Source organism: Cheilinus undulatus, linkage group 2 (assembly GCF_018320785.1).
Source record: "Cheilinus undulatus linkage group 2, ASM1832078v1, whole genome shotgun sequence".
In the NCBI taxonomy this organism is placed as follows: Eukaryota; Metazoa; Chordata; class Actinopteri; order Labriformes; family Labridae; genus Cheilinus; species Cheilinus undulatus.
The window spans coordinates 11,657,172-11,675,434 of record NC_054866.1 but is presented as its reverse complement, the minus strand read 5'-3'; the positions used below and the strand labels follow the sequence as shown (position 1 = coordinate 11,675,434).

Genomic DNA, 18,263 nt, shown 5'->3' with positions numbered 1-18,263 from the left:
TCTGACATTTCCTGAAAATTTCATGAAAATCCGCCCATGACTTTTTATGCTATGTTGCTAACAAACAAACAAACAAACGAACAAACCCACCCGATCACATAACCTACTTGGCGAAGGTAATACATTTGTATATTAGAGTACATAGCTACTGTCAGGCTCAGCATTACCCCTTTCTTTGTTATTACATTGACCAAAGTTTAGGTAAAGTCCACAGTTCCAGCATGGTAGCTGCCATTGTTCAGCTTCATAATACTGCTTTAGAAACCAGTGGGTGATGTCACTGATACTGCAACCATGATTTATTAAATCAGTGGTTAAATCTGAGGTTTCTGTGTTATTAAGGCTCAAATTAACTTGTAAATGTTTTATCTGTCCCCAGGATGACATGCTGATCCGTGTGTTTAATTATAACACACTGGAGAGGGTTCACATGTTTGAGGCTCACTCTGACTACATCCGCTGTATCGCTGTCCACCCAACACAGCCCTACATCCTCACCAGCAGTGGTAGGTACAACCTACTTTGCATTTACACATAAAGTTGGCTTAAAAAATTTCCAACTCTCTAGTATTTGATATCTTCATTTTTTCAGATGACATGTTGATCAAGCTGTGGGACTGGGACAGGAAGTGGTCATGTAGCCAAGTCTTTGAAGGACACACACACTACGTCATGGAGATCGTCATCAACCCCAAAGACAACAACCAGTTTGCCAGTGCCTCTCTGGATAGAACCATAAAGGTAGACACTTACAATAAACATTAGTCATTCAGTGTTTTTCAAAGCACACAACAGATGATTGCTTCAGGGCACAAACAGAAGAAAGTGCTGTTCTTCCAGTTGGAATTGAAGTTTAAGTAAAAGACTGGTGGGAGGTGCTGGGACACAGTCTGCACTCTTTTTATTTTGTACCCCCTCTAGTCCTGAGCAAGGTTACCTCTTCTGAATGCATCATCAAATCATCATCTCTGGTATCCATGACCAAGAAGATAATCATGGATTGTCCCAAAGACCTCAAAGATTTTGTGGGTTTGATCCAGATGACTGTCCCAAAGTTTGAATACCATTACCAGCTTTGTTTAAACTAATTGAAAGAATAGTCGATATGTACTCATGCTATGTCACAGACCACTTTTTCCCACTGTGAGCACTCAAACTAGTCCAACAAACTGGACTGTGGGATCAAACATGCTTGGGTATGGTCCAGATTGGCTGGTGTTAGTGTTCTCTAAGCGTAAAACACAATCTCACTAAAGAGGCTATCACACGAGGGCCAGTCTTCCCTGACTGAGCTTAGGTACACTTGCTCCCCTTCTCTAGCTCCCCACAGACCTGCACTCACATTGCTCCAAGCCCAAGTGGACCTGATCACAGGTGTGTTTTATTACATCGTAATGAGACACACACAGTTTACAAGACATATTGTCTCATAGAATCTAAATAATACAGAAATACAAAGACATGACAGTGACTTGACTCACGTTGTGGCTTATTTTGAGTAGTATTAGTCAGATTCAGCTCTCTAACACTAATTTTTTTATTTATTGTGAAGAACGGTCATATCTTCTGTTTGCCTCATTTAATGTTGTAACAAGCATAAGGCATTATCTTTACTGAAAATGAGACTAACTTCACCGATAATTTGTTTTCCGCTCTGCCTGTAGGTTTGGCAGTTGGGCTCCAAGACTCCCAACTTTACCCTGGAGGGCCACGAGAAGGGAGTGAACTGTATTGATTACTACAGTGGAGGAGACAAGCCCTACCTCATATCAGGAGCAGATGACCGCCTGGTCAAGATCTGGGACTATCAGGTAGCAAAAACAGAAGGATGTCAAAGTATGGCATATTCTTACAAATGACTTACATCCACTGCTTTCTTCACCAACTAACTTCCTATCATTATGTTTTATATGCCTTCAGGCATCAGTCGTGTTTTTTCCACCTTGTATTTGTCTTGTGAAGGAATGGTTACAACATTCCTAAATGAGAAATGGTGAAATTAGTTAAATATAACATTGAGGAGCAATGATGGACTGAATTATTTATGATATAATGATATCAATGCATGTGTGTTGGATCAGTAGCATTGGTGCTGGCATCGTGGCCAACAGTTAACTCATTTTTGGAGCTGAATAGTGTGTCATGGTATTATTGGGTTCTGATGTTGAAATTATTAATTCAAGACACTTTTAACCTTATTTCCCCACCACTTCTCTCATTTATACAACATTTTTCCACTACCAGACCATTTAGACTCTTTTTGCACAATTTGCCACTCTTAAAGCCCCTTTCTATACTCTATCTGTCCATTTTTTTAACATTTGTCCCTTTGAACCCATTTTTGACACTTTTTGACACTTTCAAAACCCTTTTCTAAACTTTGCCTGGGCATTTTTTGCAAAATTTTTGTTACTGTTAACCCATATTTGTTACTTTCTGCAATCTTTAACCTATTTAAGAATTTTTCCACCCATTTTTACCCTTTTTGGTGACACATTTAGCCACTTTTAACTCATTTTCTCACTTCCCATCTTTGCCTCTTTCAACCCAGTTTTCCCACTCCATAACCTATTTTCACCACTTTTCCTGCCAATTTGCAACTTCTAACCCATTTGGGTCGCTTTTAAGTCATTTTTGCACTTATTAAATGATCTTAAATTTATCTCAGTTCCTTCTACTTTGTTTTCTGCCATCTTTACGTTTGTGCTAATCAGCTTAGCTATGAAGTCTGACATTACTTTCTAAGTGGTTTAGTCAATGCACCCATCCACATTGTTAACATTACCAGAAAAAGTCCATACTGTTTTAAGAAAAGGGGTTTACATTTTGTAAAAGCCTTTATCGTATTAATTGTATTAATATTGCTATACATCATAAATAGATAAGATTAATTTTTGTGGCTTTGATAAGAGTTACTATTCCAACTAAATATGAAATATGAGTATCACAGCTTAACTTAAAAAATGACCATGATTTTTCTGACATTCTCAAGGGCCTTCATTTGGCTTGGCCCCAGTAAGCTCTTTAGACAGCATGTGAATACTAATCCTTATTTCAATAATCTGCCTGACATAATGATACAAAACAGTCTTAACAAATGCAGCTTTTTACAGGAATGACTACCTTTATTTCATGCGTGTCTTTCTATTTCAGAACAAAACGTGTGTGCAGACCCTGGAGGGTCACGCCCAGAATGTCACCTGCGCCCGTTTCCACCCTGCACTGCCGATCATCCTCACTGGATCTGAGGACGGTAGGTTCTCTGTTTCAGTTCAAGAATGTTGAGCAATGCAAACAACGCAAAACTGTTGCTCAAAACTGATGCTTCTTTGTTTTTTTGTTTTGTTTTGTTTTGTTTTGTTTGTTTTGTTTTTTAGTGAGTGTTATAATGGGTCCACATTCCATAGATTTTTTTTCAGTATGACCTTTTTTGTTTGTTCCCACAGGCACAGTCCGAGTTTGGCACTCCAACACCTACCGGCTTGAAAACACCCTGAACTACGGCATGGAGAGGGTGTGGTGTATATGCGGCCAGCCGGGCTCAAACAGCGTGGCTTTGGGTTATGATGAAGGGAGCATCATCATCAAGGTATATTCAACTCCTTTTCTCAGAATTTTCTCCATTAAATACATTTCTTTGTACTGTTTCTTAATACTACTGTGACAGCAGTAGACTGTTGTCTGGTAGTTCCTGTATACAGTACATACGGTACATCCAGACCATTATTAGGGAGGCAGTATCTCAGGAACTCTTTAAGGGATTTTCTTCAGACTTTGCACAAATGAGCACACAGATTCAAGGATGAACTCATTAAACTTTGGAGGTTAAAGTCACTGTGATCTCAATCCTGGGCCCACAATATTTCAAGACTGCATTGATGAGTTTTTGTCAAATTTGGCACAAAACTACGTTTGAACTTGAGAGTAAACTGATTAAGTTTTGGAGATATTTTATGCATCAATTTCACCCCATTCACTTAACTATGGGGCAGCTGTTGCTCAGTAGGCTGTGCTAGTCGTCTCTCAATCAGAAGGTCAGGGGTTTTATCCCAAGACACTTAATCTCAAATTGCTCTAACTGCAGCATCAGTGGTGTGTGAATATGTATGGATGCATATGAATGGGATTGGTTAATGCTGATTGGCACACTACAAAGCATCCTTCCTCATCAGTGTGGCCTGTGGAGTAAAAAGTTGGTTGAATAGTCAGACATCTAAAAAAAACGCTATACATGTCCAATCACCATTTAACTATCTCTGTAATCCAGCGTTCATCACACACCTACACCATTAGAGAACTAAGATTTCCACCAGTCACACTACCACACAAACCACCCCAACATTTCTTTTTAACCCACCACTGAACTCAAGTTCTCCTTGTTCCTATGTTTTACTTCTTCCTTCTCTCTTCTCCTGTCTCAGCTGGGTCGGGAGGAACCAGCCATGTCCATGGACTCCAGTGGGAAGGTTATGTGGGCTCGCCACTCTGAGGTGCAGCAGGCCAACCTGAAGGCCATGGGAGATACTGAGATTAAGGATGGAGAGAGGCTCCCGCTGGGTGTCAAAGACATGGGCAGCTGTGAGATCTACCCCCAGACCATCCAACACAGCCCCAATGGGAGGTGAGACGGTGCTCTTGGGGGTTTCAAACAGGAGTCATTTTAAAAACGCAAAAGTGCACAGTAAGAATTTTGGTTGTAGAGTTTCTTAACTTCATTCCTGACAAAAAAGATTCATGTTCCTGGTATCACACTTCTTTGGTGGATTGGTGGTGGATGGACAGTACATAAATTAGGCGTGTCTTAATCTTCTTCATGAAGTAATATACAGTTATGTTCATAATAATAGCAGTGTATTTAAAAAGGTGAGTAAACCTCAAAATTCTTCAAATAAATTGTATTTTAATGAACACAAATGCATTGGGGACACTGCACATTCTATTTCAAAGCAAGAAAATTGGAAAAAGTAATTGAATTTGATAATATTTGACAGAAAGTCAAGAAATATAATGTTTAAAAAAATAGCAGTGTTGACATCTTTCTTTACAAACTCAAAAAATGTACTGTATAAACTAAGAAATGCTTGAAGATTCAACTTCCATGAGAATCATAAACTAATATTTAGTTGCATAACCACGGTTTCTGATAACTGCTTCACATCTGTTGTACATGGAGTCGACCAACTTCTGGCACCGGTCAACAGGTATTGCAGCCTAGGACAATTGTACTACGTTCCACAATTCCTCTGTATTTCTTGGTTTTGCCTCATGAACAGCATTTTTTATGTCAGCCCACAAGTTTTCTATGGGATTAAGGTCCGGGGATTGTGCTGGCCACTCCATTACTTGAATTCTGTTTGTCTGGAACCATGATTTTGCTTGCTTGCTGGTGTGTTTGGGGTCATTGTCTTGTTGAAACACCTATTTCAAGGGCATTTCCTCTTCAGCATACGGCAACATGACTTCTTCCAGTATTCTGATGTACTCAAACTGATCCATGATCCCTGGTATGCGATAAATAGGACCAACACCATAGTACAAGAAACATCCCCATATCATGATGCTTGCACCACCATGCTTCACCGTCTTCACTGTGTACTGTGGCTTGAATTCAGTGTTTGCAGGACGTCTGACAAACTGTCTGTGGCCCGTAGACCCAAAAAGAACAATCTTACTCTCATCAGTCCACAAAATATTACGCCATTTCTTTTTAGGCCAGTCAATGTGTTCTTTGGCAAAATGTAACCGCTTCAGCACATGTATTTTTTTTAACAATGGGACTTTGCGTGGGCTTCTTGCTGGTAGCTTGGCTTCACATAGATGTCGTCTGATTGTTACAGTACTCACAGGCAATCTTAGATCTTCTTTGATCCTCCTGGAGCTGATCATTGGCTGAGCCTTTGCCATTTTTGTTATTCTCCGATCCATTCAAATAGTCGTTTTTCTTTTTCTTCCTCGCCTTTCTGGCTTTGGCTGCCATTTTAAAGCGTTTGATATCACTTTAGCTGAACAGCCTATCATTTTCTGCACTTCTTTATAGGTTTTCCCCTCTTCTATTAATTTCTTAGTCAAAGAATGCTCTTCTTCTGAACAGTGTCTTGAACGACCCATTTTACTCTGTTTTTCAAGGACAAATGCACAGCCAGCATATGCAGCGTCAGTTGCCTTGATCCTTAAATAAGGGCCACCTGTTTAACACCTATTTTTTTCACATAATCAATGACCTCACTAATTGAACTCGACACTGCTATTTTTTGAACATGCCCCTTTCAGTAAATGATTCAGTTTCACAGAATCAGCAGCATGCATGTCATGCCTGTTGGGTCTGTTGGTTGTCTATACCTTTACTAAACCTTCTAGAAACTTACTTGCAGTGTAGAAGTTGAAATTCGAACAAAAACAGTGATTTATCTTGCTAGTGATATGGGACTGCTATTATTTTGAACACAACTGTATATTGTGTGCAATATCATTGACTTTTGTTTGACTTCTGAACTCATATGACCACTCTAAAACAAGTTTTGATTTTTATAGTTGACTTTTTCTGCCAAAAGAATATTTATCTTCAGTGTTTTACTAAATAATAATAATAATAATAATACATTTTATTTATAATGCACTTTTCATTAAGGAAAATCTCAAAGTGCTACAAGGTATGCTAAAAATCAAAAGGACATAAAAACACCAAATCAATAAGATTTGAAAGAGTAAAAACAGCATTAAAAGCAGTTTGAAAAGGCCTGTGTGAACAGAAAAGTCTTAAGGCCTTTTTTGAAAGAGTCCAGACGCTGAGGATTCCTCAGATGGTCAGGGAGGGTGTTCGACTTTTTTACTGGTCTAGTGCTTTAAATAGCTTTAAACTTTATAAGACTTTGACATTCAATTTATACAGAGCCAGGTAATAAATTTCCCAGAGCATTTTCTATGCATGTTGGAAAAAAGATCCATGACTTTCTATCTGCTTGCCCTATTTATTTGTGTATATATGTGTGTGTTTTGCAGATTTGTGGTGGTTTGTGGCGACGGGGAGTACATCATCTACACTGCCATGGCTCTAAGGAACAAGAGCTTCGGCTCAGCTCAAGAATTTGTCTGGGCGCACGACTCCTCACAGTAAGTGTAAAACAAAGTTATAATAGTTTTGGGTTTTTCATTAGTTTTTATTCTGATTTCGTTTTTACCTTGTGTTTTCCATTTACATGTAGTTTTAATTAGATTTTCCTACTAGGTTGGTAGTTGAGTTTAGTTTTAATTTAGCTAAAATGCTTCATTTTAGTTTAGTTTTTATTAGTTTTAGTGTTAGTTTTAGTCTTTTCAGCAATATCAGGTAGCTGTCGGTGGCAAGACCCAAAGGGCCCTTCACTTTCCATTTCATGTATTCAATTTTGATGTTTGTATTCAACTTATGATGAAAAACTGCCATTGTGTGAAGTCTTCTCCAATCAAATCAAGGGATTTTAGTCTCTTCAGGCTTGAGCACACATGCCAGTCATTATGCTGCTGTCAAAGACTAAAACTAAGGAGATTTTGTCTTTAATTTTGTTTGAGTTCATTTTTCTAAGCATAGAATTTAGTTTAAGTTGGTTTTCTTTTTCTTTTTTTTTCTTTTTTTTTGAAAGCTTGGTTTTTATTTAGTTTCATTTTAGTTAACAAAAGATTTTTACATTTAGTTTAAGTTATTTAGTTTGTTTAAGTTAACTGTCTAAAATCTGGAGCAGTACTTTTATGCCCATCAAGAGTGGGAAAAGTGGATCTGCACTCTTTCTATGCCAAGTGTGACACCACAGCAGAAGTAGGCACTAGTCAATGTTCACAGGAGTCACACTTTGGTTCAGTTTTGATATGGGTTTGGTTCAACAGGAAAAAAGCAACAAGAAGTCCCAGATGGAAATTTCTAGGTTTCTCTTTGAATAGTTCCAATTCCACTTTGTTCCATCTTGTGTTTTTTATAACTACCTGAGGTAGTCGGCACAGTGTGTAGTGTATTGAACATTAAACAAAAAAGTGAAAAACAATGCGATGCAGAATAAAAAGCTAGACAGAATGGAATAACATCTGCTTTGAAATTATGACATAAATACAACTTCTAAAACCTGTGGTCATGCAGTTGTATGCATAAAAACTCTGGATTTATGGCTTATTTGTGCTAAATCAGCACTTATGTAAACCAATCACAGACCTCAGACTGATTTATGTAAACATGAGTGGGGAAATGTGACAATGCTTAAACATTTTTCTACACTGGGTTACCCTTCTACAGCACATCTGCATGAGGTCGTTAAATGGTATCTGCATCTGTGATGTCTTCAACCCTCTCTGCTTTCAAATAATCAGCACATCCATGCTGTTAACAGAACATATAATAAAGAGCACTGGGGCGAGGTGCTAACAGGAATATGCTCTCATTCCAGTTGTGGCAGCAGCGCCACCTAAAGCCTGATTGTAGCAGAAAAAAAACACAGACTCTGCCTGCAAAGTAATCAGCTCTCTGACTGCTCTGACTGCTAATGGGGATTTAAGGCAGACTTTAATGTAGATTAGTCCCAGATCAGTGTTAATTTAATCGACTAAAGCTATGACTAAAAATTTTTGTCGACAGCCTTTTTTCCATGATGAAAACTAGACTAAGACTAGCCAAAGATAGATATGTGATGACTAAAACTGACAAAAAGTATGTTTAGTTTGCGTCAAGTTGCCTAAGCTAGACTAAAATGTAATTTAGTTTTTGTCGGAAATTAAAAATCCATGGCATTTCTCCACTATAGGTAAATCTGTCAAAAAACAATGCAGCTTTATGTCTTTGCCTCTTAGAAGTAGAAAGCAGGGAACCCAGGTTTAACAGAGTGCATTGAAGACACTACCATGACTAGGAACCAGATTTAGGCAAGAGGAAAAAATGTTTGGACTAAAAGTAAAGACTTAAATGTAAGGACGTTTTATGGACTAAAACTAGACTAAAATGTTTTGGAGATTTTGTCGACTAAAACTAAAATGGGTAAAAATGACAAAAATGTGACTAAAACTAAAAGGCTTGTAATCAAAAGACTAAGCCTAAAATTAAAAACAGCTGCCAAAACTAACGCTGTCCCAGGTTCAAGAAAATGTGCAGTTTTGGTTTATAACACAGGAGTGTCTGCGTGAAATGGTTTAGGTATCGTGACTAAAACCCATTTCAGACTGCATGCGTGACATGTGTGTCTTGGTTGACACCCTGATTTTCAGCTTTGCATGTTAACAAGGGCTTTAGGGCTGCCTGTGTAAGCGTCAGGTCTCACACACCTGATATGCATGCACAGAGAATCCAGAGAATAGAGGGCTTGCCTTTTTTCTGCCTGCCATGTGCAGTTTTCAGCCAATACAGAAAGGAAAACTATGAATACAGAGCCATATTAACCTTGATGTAGCAGATGTGTAGGACCACATCAGTAGAATATGTTTGCAGTCTGTGTCGTGATGATATTGATAAATGCTATAAGTTGAACTATTTCTGAAATATATTAGTGAAGCTTTCGGTGTCCATACCAGTAGAATGTGTCACAGGCAACGTAAACATAGTATGAGTGCACTACCAGTTTTTACTTTTCAAAGTAAAAGCCCAACTTAGCATTTCGCTCCTTTGTTTGCATTGAATGCTTTTATTCAGAAATTTCCTGGCTCAGCTCTGCTATAGAATGAATAAAGTCACTTGTAGGGAGATTTATTAAGGCAGTGCTCATGATAAAAGACAGGGCTCAGGCTCTGATGGCAGACAGACACACAGAACACTCGCCCATGGCTTGAAAGCAATGAGGGTGCATGCTGGAGCGGACAGCGCAGCAGCTCAACACTTCAAAAGATGCTGCCAATCTGAAACAAGAGTTACATTGAACATCCTGCGATGTGACTACTGCACATGAGAACATCGCCAATGTGGTTGTTCAACAATATATCATTTGGCTCTAGTATGTAATTAGACGGTTACCTGGACTGCGTGACATGATCAGATGCATCCCGTATAATTGTGTGAATTCTTTTTTATTTAGGTATGCCACTAGGGAAGGCAACAATGTGGTCAAAATCTTTAAGAACTTTAAAGAGAAGAAGACTTTTAAACCAGACTTTGGTGCTGAAGGTAAGCTCTGTCTCCTGCATTTATTTGAACTAGGGAAAATTGCTTGGTCTTATTGTGCACAGCACTTCACTGCTCTTTTATTTGAAACAAACACTGATATTGTCAGTCGTTTGTATTTGTCCAAGTTTGTTTGTAAACTATTTAGTTTTCAATTCAAGTTTCTTATTCTAATTATTATTATTTAGTTATTGGTATGCATCAAAAAGATTATTTTTACTCACAAAATCATATAGAAATCATATAGAAGGCTATAAAATTGCACTAAAGTCTGCAAAATGTAAGAATAAAATAAAAAATACCTTGTGAATGCACCTAAAAATAATTCATGAGGAAAAACTGTGCTGACTGTAAAATCTCTAGATATTTTTTCACGGCTTCACTGGAGGCTTGAGTGAGTAAAATGTAAAAGAGAGAAGGGGTTAAAAAATGTTTCATAAACCTGACTCTGACATTGAAAGTTTTTGTACATAGATGTTTAAATGTTAATGTGCATGCAATACTAAAACATTGTGCTGTCCCATAGGTATTTTTGGCGGTTTCTTACTGGGGGTGAGGTCAAACAGTGGCCTGGCCTTCTTTGAGTGGGAGAGTGCAGAACTGATCCGCCGCATTGAGATCCAACCAAAACATGTGAGTATTAATGACTTCAAGCTTTTACTTTCTCTCAGTCTATTCATTCCCATCTCATTATAAGTTATCCCTCTATCTTTAGATCTTCTGGTCTGACTCTGGTGAACTTGTGTGCATTGCTACAAGCGAGTCTTTCTTTGTGCTGCGCTACCTGCAAGAGAAAGTAACAGCCGCTCAAGAGTCCAAAGGAGAAATCACAGAGGACGGGATTGAAGATGCATTTGAGGTCTGTGTCTTATTTGATCCTGGGCAAGGATGTAATTAACCTATAGAATAAACATTTATATTTTGGTATGTACTAGAGGTGTCCCCAATTTAGGATTTAGGGTGCACTCACACTAGGCAATCTGTACTCGTACCGTGCTAAAGCCATTTGACCCCCTCCCCAGTCCCCCTGCGCTCACACTACTTTATGCATCCAGGCCTGAGCATGGATACATCACACGCTGATGTCATCAAGCAGAGCATCCACTGATGATGAATTTGTTAGTCTTCATGACCCACCATAAGTATGCATCCAGTGTTGTTTAAGGTTGTAAAATTGTATTCCATATACAGTACTATATGAATACCTCTGACATCCCTGCATGCTCCATAGCTAGTAGGGCTATCAGTCTTTATCTACAGTCCCAATCGAATTTAATTTCTTGTTATTTGCAGATTTTGAATAACATTCAAATATTTATGTGCATATATTATTATTTTAATCAATTTGCATGTACTTAAAACATTCAGTTGCAGGTGCCTTAATCACAATATAGTAACACATTTGTCCACTAGAGGGCCTTCCATCAATACTTTACAGATTGCAATGAAGAAATAATGAGCATCAGAGGTCTTTCCCGGGTATTTTAACACTGTTGGTCAACAATAAAAATGTTCCAAAGGGTTAGAAATTTAATGTCAAACAAAAATTAAATAAATTGTGCCACTTATGGCAGAAATAACATGAAAGACATTAGAAAACAGAAAACGTTTCAAACTGTATCAGCAGTATTTTGTCCCTATATGTTGTTAGCGAAAAAAACACAAAGCCATCCTCGTAGATCAAGAGCAGTGTGTTTTGTTAACTATAATCCCAGCCTTGGAGAAAACTCTTCTGCCTGTAGGAAGTACCCAGGATGCACAGGTAACGGTGTGTCAGCTGGGATAGGGGGAGATACTTGGATGGGGACAGCACTTGAACCGCGCTGCCCACAACAGTAACCTGCTGTCCAGGGCAGTGCGGTTTCACTCTCGTACATTACTGTCGGGGATGCATCCTCTCAGTGTGGCCCCGTTGTTGCGGCTCTTCCCACCTCGAATAGTGACTTTAGCCTTCAAATTAAATGAGTATCTAAATATTCAAATTATATTTGACACCCGAAATTTGTTTAATAAGCAGAGTTTTACTTTGAGATCAACAGTTAAATGAGGCTCTTTAGAAAGAATTGTTGAATATTTGGGGTCACCTCTACTATTCACCATTATTCCCATTTGGTTTTTGTTTAATCTTTCTGTCAACTCCTCCTCACCAGGTGCTTGGAGAGGTCTCAGAGGTGGTGAAAACAGGTGTATGGGTTGGAGACTGCTTCATCTACACCAGCTCTCTAAACAGATTAAACTATTATGTTGGTGGAGAGATCATCACCATTGCTCACCTGGACAGGTAAAATGCTTTTATGCCAACATTGTACAAATGTATTTTTATATACTATGTTTTGTTTGTTTTGATTTTTTTTCCATTTTAGTTGAGTTTTAGTCAGTTTGTAATAGGGGTTTGATTTTTTTAATGCTTAGTTTTAATAAGTTGATTAGTTTTAGTGTACTTTTTCCTTCTTTTATGAGATACTTGTCAGGGGCCAGATTGAAAATAGTCTGAAAAAAAGGGGCCTGGCTGCAGACTGTGCATCACTGACGGCCATTCTCACAGTCTGTTCATCTGAGACATAGAAAAGACATGCTGTAATTTACCAGTATAAAGTATTTCCAGTTTTAGATATTTTTTTTATTCAGCTTTGTTCTTAAACAAAGTCTGGCTATTATATTCATGAAATAACTGCAATGCAAACATTTGAGACCAAACAACATTTCATAACTGAAGTACAGAAAAAGGTCAGAGGTCTTATCTGGGATTTGATAATGTATGGACCTGTTTTAGAAGTAGTTACATGAACGGTTAGCTAATAAGCGTAAGCTATTGCTGACAAATCTACACTAGCTACGTTATTCACATTACTACATAAGCTAAGTTAGCATTAGCAGCGTAAGCTTAAGCATTCAAAGCTAGAGCTAACTTAGCTACGTAGATAACGAATCTATCTAGTTCACATAGATACTTTATGAGGCTAGCTTTAGCTACAGTAACTACATAGCTACATTATCTATAGCTAAGTTTGCTTTAGCAATGTGAGCTTTAGTAATGTAGCTAAAGCTAACTTAACTACACAGATAATGTAGATATATAGCTTAGGAAGCTGCTTTGTGAGCCTAGCTTTAGCTATGTAGCTCCATTAGCCTTTATCTTATACAGCTAATAGAGCTATGTAAGCTACAGTAGCTGAGTTGGGGTGTTTTTATGGAAGACTTCCTTTTTTCCTGTAAGCAGACTGTTTATTTGTAAATAGGTTTTGCAGGTTAGGTTTTTAACTTTTTAACATTTGGTATCCCAACCTTTACCTTAACCCTAAACAGAAGTTGAATCAGATTTTATTTTGAAAGTTTTAGCGTGTATTCCCATGTTTCAGATGCATGGTCCTGAGAGTGGCCATTAAAAAATTAACAGGCAGCCCGACTGCCTTGAAAAATTCAGGTAAGCATCAGAGCACTGAAAAAATGTATTATAATCCAGATGAACAACCAGCGTGTCAGTGAGCTCATGATGCAGATGAAAACATATTTTTTTCTTTTTTTAAATTTGAAAATGTTCCCACAATGCAGGAGATGTACGCACATTCTGAAGTTTAGAAGCACATCAAGAATCTGACTCAAGAATCTTTTCTTGTAAAATTTACTAAGAACTAATTTAAGAAAAGTCTAAAGAAGATATCGGTGAATGAGACCCTCTAAAGGTTTTGTGACTGTAAATCTGTCATGCCATTAACATTTCACTTGTTCTCCTGTCAAAATGTATAAATACCTACAAGTGCTTACAAATGACCTCCCTCATGTGTAGAACCATGTATCTTCTGGGCTACATCCCCAAGGATGATCGTCTCTACCTCGGAGACAAGGAGCTGAACATCGTCAGCTATGCCCTGCTGCTCTCTGTGCTGGAATACCAGACCGCTGTCATGAGGAGGGACTTCAGCACTGCTGACAAGGTTTTACCCACAATCCCCAAGGAGCAGAGGATCAGGGTTGCCCACTTTTTGGAGAAACAGGTATAATTGTTGTGCAAATCTGTCTGCTTGACCTGACCATGAATTCTGGATTTGTATGAATGCATAATTTACAGAACATCAGGCAGCCAGATGGAGTTAAACCTCGCGGCAAAATCCTTGTGCAGCTCTTAAAAAAATCCATTCTGAGATTGGTTTTGCTTCTCACGCAGTCTCCTTCACTGTGTCTCTTTCTCACAATTATACTATCACATATCCTGTCTTCTGCTCTTGGACAGTTGGATCTCCATAAAAAAAGACGACAGGACAGACTGTTATAGAAAAATATTTCAGACCCTTCATTGATTTCTCCTGTGGTGTGCAGGGCTTCAGACAGCAGGCCTTGGCTGTATCCACAGACCTGGAGCACAAGTTTGAGCTGGCTCTGCAGCTGGGGGAGGTCAAGATAGCTTACCAGCTGGCCTTGGAGGCAGAGGTTAGTGAACACAAACACAAACGCATGCAAAAACTCAAAAGCCATGTTTCAAATACTAACTGCACACTAACTTTATTTGCGTTTTCTTAGTCACCGTGCTTTACAGTTTCCTCAGAGTCCTCAGAATGTTAAAACACTGATAGGCACTAAACACAGAGCTGCTAAGGTTGTTAATATTAGTTTTGTAGATACTTGGTCATAGATCAAAGATTTGAACTAACTAAAAGTTTGATGATAGCGATAGTGGAAGGAAAAAACATAGGACTACCAGGGAAATTACAACTGAAGCTGACCATCTGCATCTGTACTTGATTTAATCAGTCAGCTCAGCCTAGTTATGAGACAGGTTACAAAAATGCCAGTCTCATGGCATCCAGCTAGGAAGGCTGGGAACCACTCCAGGCTCTTGATTCAGCACAGACACATAAAAATGAATTTTGTCAACATTCAGTGTGCAGGTGTTTCGAAAACCAATACCAATATGATGTTAGTGCTAATACCCATAGAGCTAAACAGTGCCCACCCACTTTTTCGGCAGCTAAAATTCTGGAAGTGAAAATCCTCCATAGGCATTTTGCAAAATCCTTATTACAAAATGAAGACAAAGGCAAAGGTACAAGAATGTGTGCATTTTCCATTATGAGGACAATCCATTGCTTTTCAGTTTATTTGTTGTTGATGATAGTTTTTCTACATTCATCTTTATTGTTGTGTTTACATTATAAACGATATTGTAATATATCGTAGTTAGTTGTACTATGACAGCATGTATCGTCGTTTGTGGGTGTGGTAGACATTTTCATGGGTATTAGAGACCCCACCAATAACAGAAGTAGATTTGACACTTTAGGATTATGGGTAATGTAGTATTTTTTGACTGAGATTAAATAATCTTTATCTGGACTTGAAAATGATTGAGGGCGAGCCCTCGTACACTGATGTTGAGCAAATAGAATAAAATGCACGATGAACAAAATATATATCAAAACATGTTTTGAAATATAAAAGCACAGTAAAGAATTTAAAAAAGACATTAATCAATCAGGCATGGAACATCAGAGTCAATTACAGCAGGTGTAATCAGAGGATAAGTAGTTAACAATTATGGATCTGAAATGCCCCAAAGAAACAAGTTCTTTGATTTTAAGTACTCTGTAGTGAGTTTAAAGCAGACAGTGCAAAGAAGGTAAAAGCAGATCTACCGAGCCCAGGATGAACTTGAGGAACCTGGAGTGTAAGCAAGTCACTAGAACAGGTGTTATGAGCTCCAAAGGACTGGACAAGCATGGAGGAAAAATAAGAAGGAGCATGCCAATGAGAAATTTGTAAATAAAAAAACAAGTATGCAGGTCACGTCTCATATAGTTTTTTTTACAGTGCAGAGGAAAACAGTATTTATTTCTAAAGAAAAAGACCATTTTTGTCTAAGTGTGATTACCAAATTAGACACATAATTTATACATGTAATCTTCTTGTCAGTCCATATGCCAAGATATTTATATGCTGTAATTTTTTCTATACAGTACATATTTACACCTTCAGTTGTAATAATGATACTCTTAAAATCAATGTTTGTAGCTCTGGCAAAGACCATTGATTTTGTTTTCTCTGCATTCAGAACAAACCTGCGTTTGCTAAGAACAACTTCCAAATCAGAAAAGCAGTTCTGAAGACAACACACAGCAGACTGCACACTATTAGCAGTGTAGTACAACATTGTGTCATCTGCATAAAGATGAATTTTACATTTAGAACCTGCTGACACATCATTTATATAGAGAGTAAAAAGCATTGGACCAAGGACAGAACCTCTTGGAACACCATTTGTAAGATTAATAAATTCTGATTTTCCATTTCCCAGTGCCACACACTGCCGTCTGTGTGAGAGATAACGCGTGAACCACCTATATGTATTTTTATCAAACCCAATAGTATTAAGCTTGCTTGAAAGCGTCACATGGTTAACTGTGTCAAAAGCTTTGGAAAGGTCAATAAAAAGAACTGTACAGTGTTTCGTGTTATCCAAGGCTGATAAAATGTAATTTAAAAACAAGAGTGGCAACAGTGGCAGTGCTGTGTTTCTTTCTAAAACCAGACTGTTGAGAACTTCAAACAGAATATTCATAAAGAAATTATCAAAGTTGCTCATTTACTAAAGACTCAGATATTTGTGCAGGGGACAGCAGTTTAGAAATGAGCCTATAGTTGTTCATAACTTTTTTTTTTTTTTTCAATGATTGCTGTTGCAAATAAACTGTGTTTTTCTTTAAAAAAAAAAAAAAAAAAGAGGTTGACATTTAAGGAACTTTCTAGAACTTTTGTTCTCTACAACAGTGGTTCTCGACTGGTGGGTCTGGACCCAAAAGTGAGTCGTGAAGGTCTGTCGAGTAGGTCGTAAATGTGTGCCAGGAAAAAAAGTCTGGCAAAGAGTATTTGTATAGAAGCCCTAAGTGGACATTTTATGTTACACTATGATGACAAGTAAATTTCAGAGTTTGTCTTAAGGATTCTACTTTTTTATCTCCTTTTCTTTGCATAAGAGGGCAAGTTTTCCCAAGAGAAGGACGACAGTTCTCAAGAAATTACCAAATTTCTATGCTGTCTTGGAAAAATGGGAGTAAAATAAGACATATGCCTGCAGGTTTTTCTGTGTTCCATATGGGGCCTAAACTGCAACAGTTTTATTCAATAGATTTCAGTGTTTGGAAATTTTTGAAAATTGTGTCACGATATAAGGTGATGGTGGTGGGTCCTGATGCCTAACCAGCTGAGAACCACTGTTCTACAAGAGCACATACCATTGTTTCACACTGAGGTAGCATGTGGTAGGTCTAACTTGAGTACTTCTGACAATATGGCTAATCATTAAGACGTGAAGAAAATGAATGCAAATTTTACTCCAGAACCTTGCTGTTAAGCTCTGTATGCACACTTTTTTATTTGTACAGAACACTATGTCTCTCCCGCATTGGAAATTACCTGTTAATAAAAGTAGTTATCTATCTAAAATTTGCATGGTAGTTCCCTGAAACTCATGAGAAAGTGCTTGAATTTAAACAAACATTAAATTCCTCTCTCAAAGTAGACAGCTGCATTGACTTTGGACTTCTCTTGGACTGGTCTGGAGGAAAAGTGGAGAGGCACAGAATTCAAGTTGCCTCAAGTCCAGTGTAGAAATTTCCACAGCCAGTGTTTATTTTAGGTGCCAAGCCATCTGCTGGTGTTGGTTCTCTGTGTTTTATCAAGTCCAGAGTCAATGCTTTCAGCCGTCTACCAGGAGATTTTAGAGTACTTCATGCTTCCATCTGCTGAGAAGCTTCATGGGAACATTGATTTCCTTTTCAAGCAGGACTTGGCACCTGCCCACAGTGAAGCCAGAACTCTTAACCATGTTAACCATGATGTTACTGTGTTGGATTGACCAGCCACATAAAAGCATAAATACAACAAAGATCAAATTCTTCTCAGGTGTAAAAATCCAAAATATCTGAAGGTCAGAGTTAAAACAGTCCATAGAACACACTTTAAAGATTAAGGATTGAGCATAATAGTGAAAAAATCACCTTGGGTAGGTTCATTGATTCTGCTTTGAATGGCACATATACATTCTGCCATTAAGTTGGCTGTAAATATTTCATACCTGCCAGTACTGATTATTGCCTTTTTTTGCTTGTATCAGCTAATACGTGTTGATAAAATCACATATCCCTTTGGGAAACTTTTTTGCAGT

General features: G+C 38.0%; 1 protein-coding gene across 1 annotated transcript in view; it reads left to right on the top strand.

Moving 5' to 3' along the window:
- Positions 1-18,263, top strand: part of LOC121526131 (coatomer subunit beta'-like) — a 29,496-nt gene that overhangs the window by 2,748 nt on the left and 8,485 nt on the right. The window contains exons 4-16 of the mRNA XM_041812524.1: positions 380-506; positions 593-741; positions 1,665-1,811; positions 3,154-3,253; positions 3,447-3,589; positions 4,422-4,621; positions 7,000-7,110; positions 10,020-10,108; positions 10,632-10,738; positions 10,821-10,964; positions 12,256-12,386; positions 13,893-14,100; positions 14,423-14,533. Coding sequence (XP_041668458.1) covers positions 380-506; positions 593-741; positions 1,665-1,811; positions 3,154-3,253; positions 3,447-3,589; positions 4,422-4,621; positions 7,000-7,110; positions 10,020-10,108; positions 10,632-10,738; positions 10,821-10,964; positions 12,256-12,386; positions 13,893-14,100; positions 14,423-14,533 — 1,767 coding nt within the window. The remainder of the gene's footprint in view (positions 1-379; positions 507-592; positions 742-1,664; positions 1,812-3,153; positions 3,254-3,446; positions 3,590-4,421; positions 4,622-6,999; positions 7,111-10,019; positions 10,109-10,631; positions 10,739-10,820; positions 10,965-12,255; positions 12,387-13,892; positions 14,101-14,422; positions 14,534-18,263) is intronic.